This window comes from Penaeus vannamei, unplaced genomic scaffold, assembly GCF_042767895.1.
Source record: "Penaeus vannamei isolate JL-2024 unplaced genomic scaffold, ASM4276789v1 unanchor5029, whole genome shotgun sequence".
NCBI lineage: Eukaryota > Metazoa > Arthropoda > Malacostraca > Decapoda > Penaeidae > Penaeus > Penaeus vannamei.
In genome coordinates, this window is record NW_027218008.1 from 1 (window position 1) to 2,500 (window position 2,500).

Consider the following 2,500-nt stretch of genomic DNA (forward strand, 5'->3'; position numbering starts at 1 on the left):
CCACAAACTATGTCCAGGACCAGAGGGTCCAGACCTGGTTTGAAACCTCGCTCTCCAAGGGAGCGGTAGTGGGGCACTTACTACAAGAGAAGGCCTGGCCAATTGTCGCGGCGAACCACGAGAAATTGGCGGAGCTCTCTGTGTAGTTTGTTGTCAAATAATATCGTAATCAAGCTCAAGTCTGGAGGCTTTAGCTCTGGAGAATCACGCCAAGTGAGTGACAATAATGCCTCGCCAATTGGGTGATCTCTCCCTGCACACCACAGGAGATGGGAACCCGGCTTGTGCCGACGAATGTCGCTCACTGCACTGACCTCTGTCCAGGGGCGGGGCTCGGGTCAGCTCCTCCCCAGGTGTCAGGTGTCAGGTCAGCTCCTCCCCAGGTGTCAGGGTTCAGGTCAGCTCCTCCCCAGGTGTCAGGTCAGCTCCTCCCCTGGTGTCAGGTCAGCTCCTCCCCAGGTGTCAGGGTTCAGGTCAGCTCCTCCCCAGGTGTCAGGTCAGCTCCTCCCCTGGTGTCAGGTCAGCTCCTCCCCTGGTGTCAGGTCAGCTCCTTCCCAGGTGTCAGGGTTCAGGTCAGCTCCTCCCCAGGTGTCAGGTCAGCTCCTTCCCAGGTGTCAGGGTTCAGGTCAGCTCCTCCCCAGGTGTCAGGGTTCAGGTCAGCTCCTCCCCAGGTGTCAGGTCAGCTCCTCCCCAGGTGTCAGGGTTCAGGTCAGATCCTCCCCAGGTGTCAGGTGTCAGGTCAGCTTCTCCCCTGGTGTCAGGTCAGCTCCTCCCCTAGTGTCAGGTCAGCTCCTCCCTAGGTGTCAGGTCAGCTCCTCCCCTGGTGTCAGGTCAGCTCCTCCCTAGGTACCAGGTCAGCTCCTGCCCAGGTGTCAGGGTTCAGGTCAGCTCCTCCCCTGGTGTCAGGTCAGCTCCTCCCCTGGTGTCAGGTCAGCTCCTCCCCAGGTGTCAGGTCAGCTCCTCCCCAGGTGTCAGGTCAGCTCCTCCCCAGGTGTCAGGTGTTAGGTCAGCTCCTCCCCAGGTGTCAGGTCAGCTCCTCCCCTGGTGTCAGGTCAGCTCCTCCCCTGGTGTCAGGTGTCAAGTCAGCTCCTCCCCTGGTGTCAGGTGTCAGGTCAGCTCCTCCCCAGGTGTCAGGGTTCAGGTCAGCTCCTCCCCAGGTGTCAGGGTTCAGGTCAGCTCCTCCCCAGGTGTCAGGTCAGCTCCTCCCCTGGTGTCAAATCAGCTCATCCCCAGGTGTCAGGTGTCAGGTCAGCTCCTCCCCAGGTGTCAGGGTTCAGGTCAGCTCCTCCCCAGGTGTCAGGTCAGCTCCTCCCCTGGTGTCAGGTCAGCTCCTCCCCAGGTGTCAGGTCAGCTCCTCCCCAGGTGTCAGGTCAGCTCCTCCCCTGGTGTCAGGTGTCAGGTCAGCTCCTCCCCTGGTGTCAGGTCAGCTCCTCCCCAGGTGTCAGGTCAGCTCCTCCCCAGGTGTCAGGTCAGCTCCTCCCCAGATGTCAGGTCAGCTCCTCCCCAGGTGTCAAATCAGCTCATCCCCAGGTGTCAGGTGTCAGGTCAGCTCCTCCCCTGGTGTCAGGGTTCAGGTCGGCTCCTCCCCAGGTGTCAGGTCAGCTCATCCCCAGGTGTCAGGTCAGCTCCTCCCCAGGTGTCAGGTCAGCTCCTCCCCAGGTGTCAGGTCAGCTCCTCCCCAGGTGTCAGGGTTCAGGTCAGCTCCTCCCCAGGTGTCAGGTCAGCTCCTCCCCTGGTGTCAAATCAGCTCCTCCCCAGGTGTCAGGTCAGCTCCTCCCCAGGTGTCAGGATTCAGGTCGGCTCCTCCCCAGGTGTCAGGTCAGCTCCTCCCCTGGTGTCAGGGTTCAGGTCAGCTCCTCCCCAGGTGTCAGGTGTCAGGTCAGCTCCTCCCCTGGTGTCAGGTCAGCTCCTCCCCAGGTGTCAGGTGTCAGGTCAGCTCCTCCCCTGGTGTCAGGTCAGCTCCTCCCCAGGTGTCAGGTCAGCTCCTCCCCAGGTGTCAGGTCAGCTCCTCCCCAGGTGTCAGGTGTTAGGTCAGCTCCTCCCCAGGTGTCAGGTCAGCTCCTCCCCTGGTGTCAGGTCAGCTCCTCCCCTGGTGTCAGGTGTCAAGTCAGCTCCTCCCCTGGTGTCAGGTGTCAGGTCAGCTCCTCCCCAGGTGTCAGGGTTCAGGTCAGCTCCTCCCCAGGTGTCAGCAAGAATTACGACATGGAAACCGAATATGAAAGTGCAAAATCGAAAGGACATGTGCAAAGTGGCTCCCATAAGGTAAGTGACATGATAAGTGATATATGTGATATAAGTGACATGATAGGTGATATGGCATGTTATGTGATATGACATGATATAATAAGTGATATATTACATGATAAGTGATATGACATGACATAAGTGATATGACATGACATGATAAGTGATATATGACATGTGATATATGACATGACATAAGTGATATATGACATGATAAGTAATATGACATGATATAAGTGATATGACATGACATGAA

General features: G+C 58.2%; 1 protein-coding gene across 1 annotated transcript; it reads left to right on the forward strand.

The window, feature by feature from the left end:
- The first annotated feature begins 269 nt into the window (after positions 1–269).
- LOC138861374 (mucin-1-like) lies at positions 270–2,380 on the forward strand. The gene is made up of 7 exons (XM_070120407.1): positions 270–397; positions 490–738; positions 1,022–1,300; positions 1,485–1,643; positions 1,759–1,848; positions 2,047–2,262; positions 2,368–2,380. The coding sequence occupies exons 1-7, from the start codon at positions 270–272 to the stop codon at positions 2,378–2,380; spliced, it is 1,134 nt and encodes a 377-aa protein (XP_069976508.1).
- The last annotated feature ends 120 nt before the right edge of the window (positions 2,381–2,500 follow it).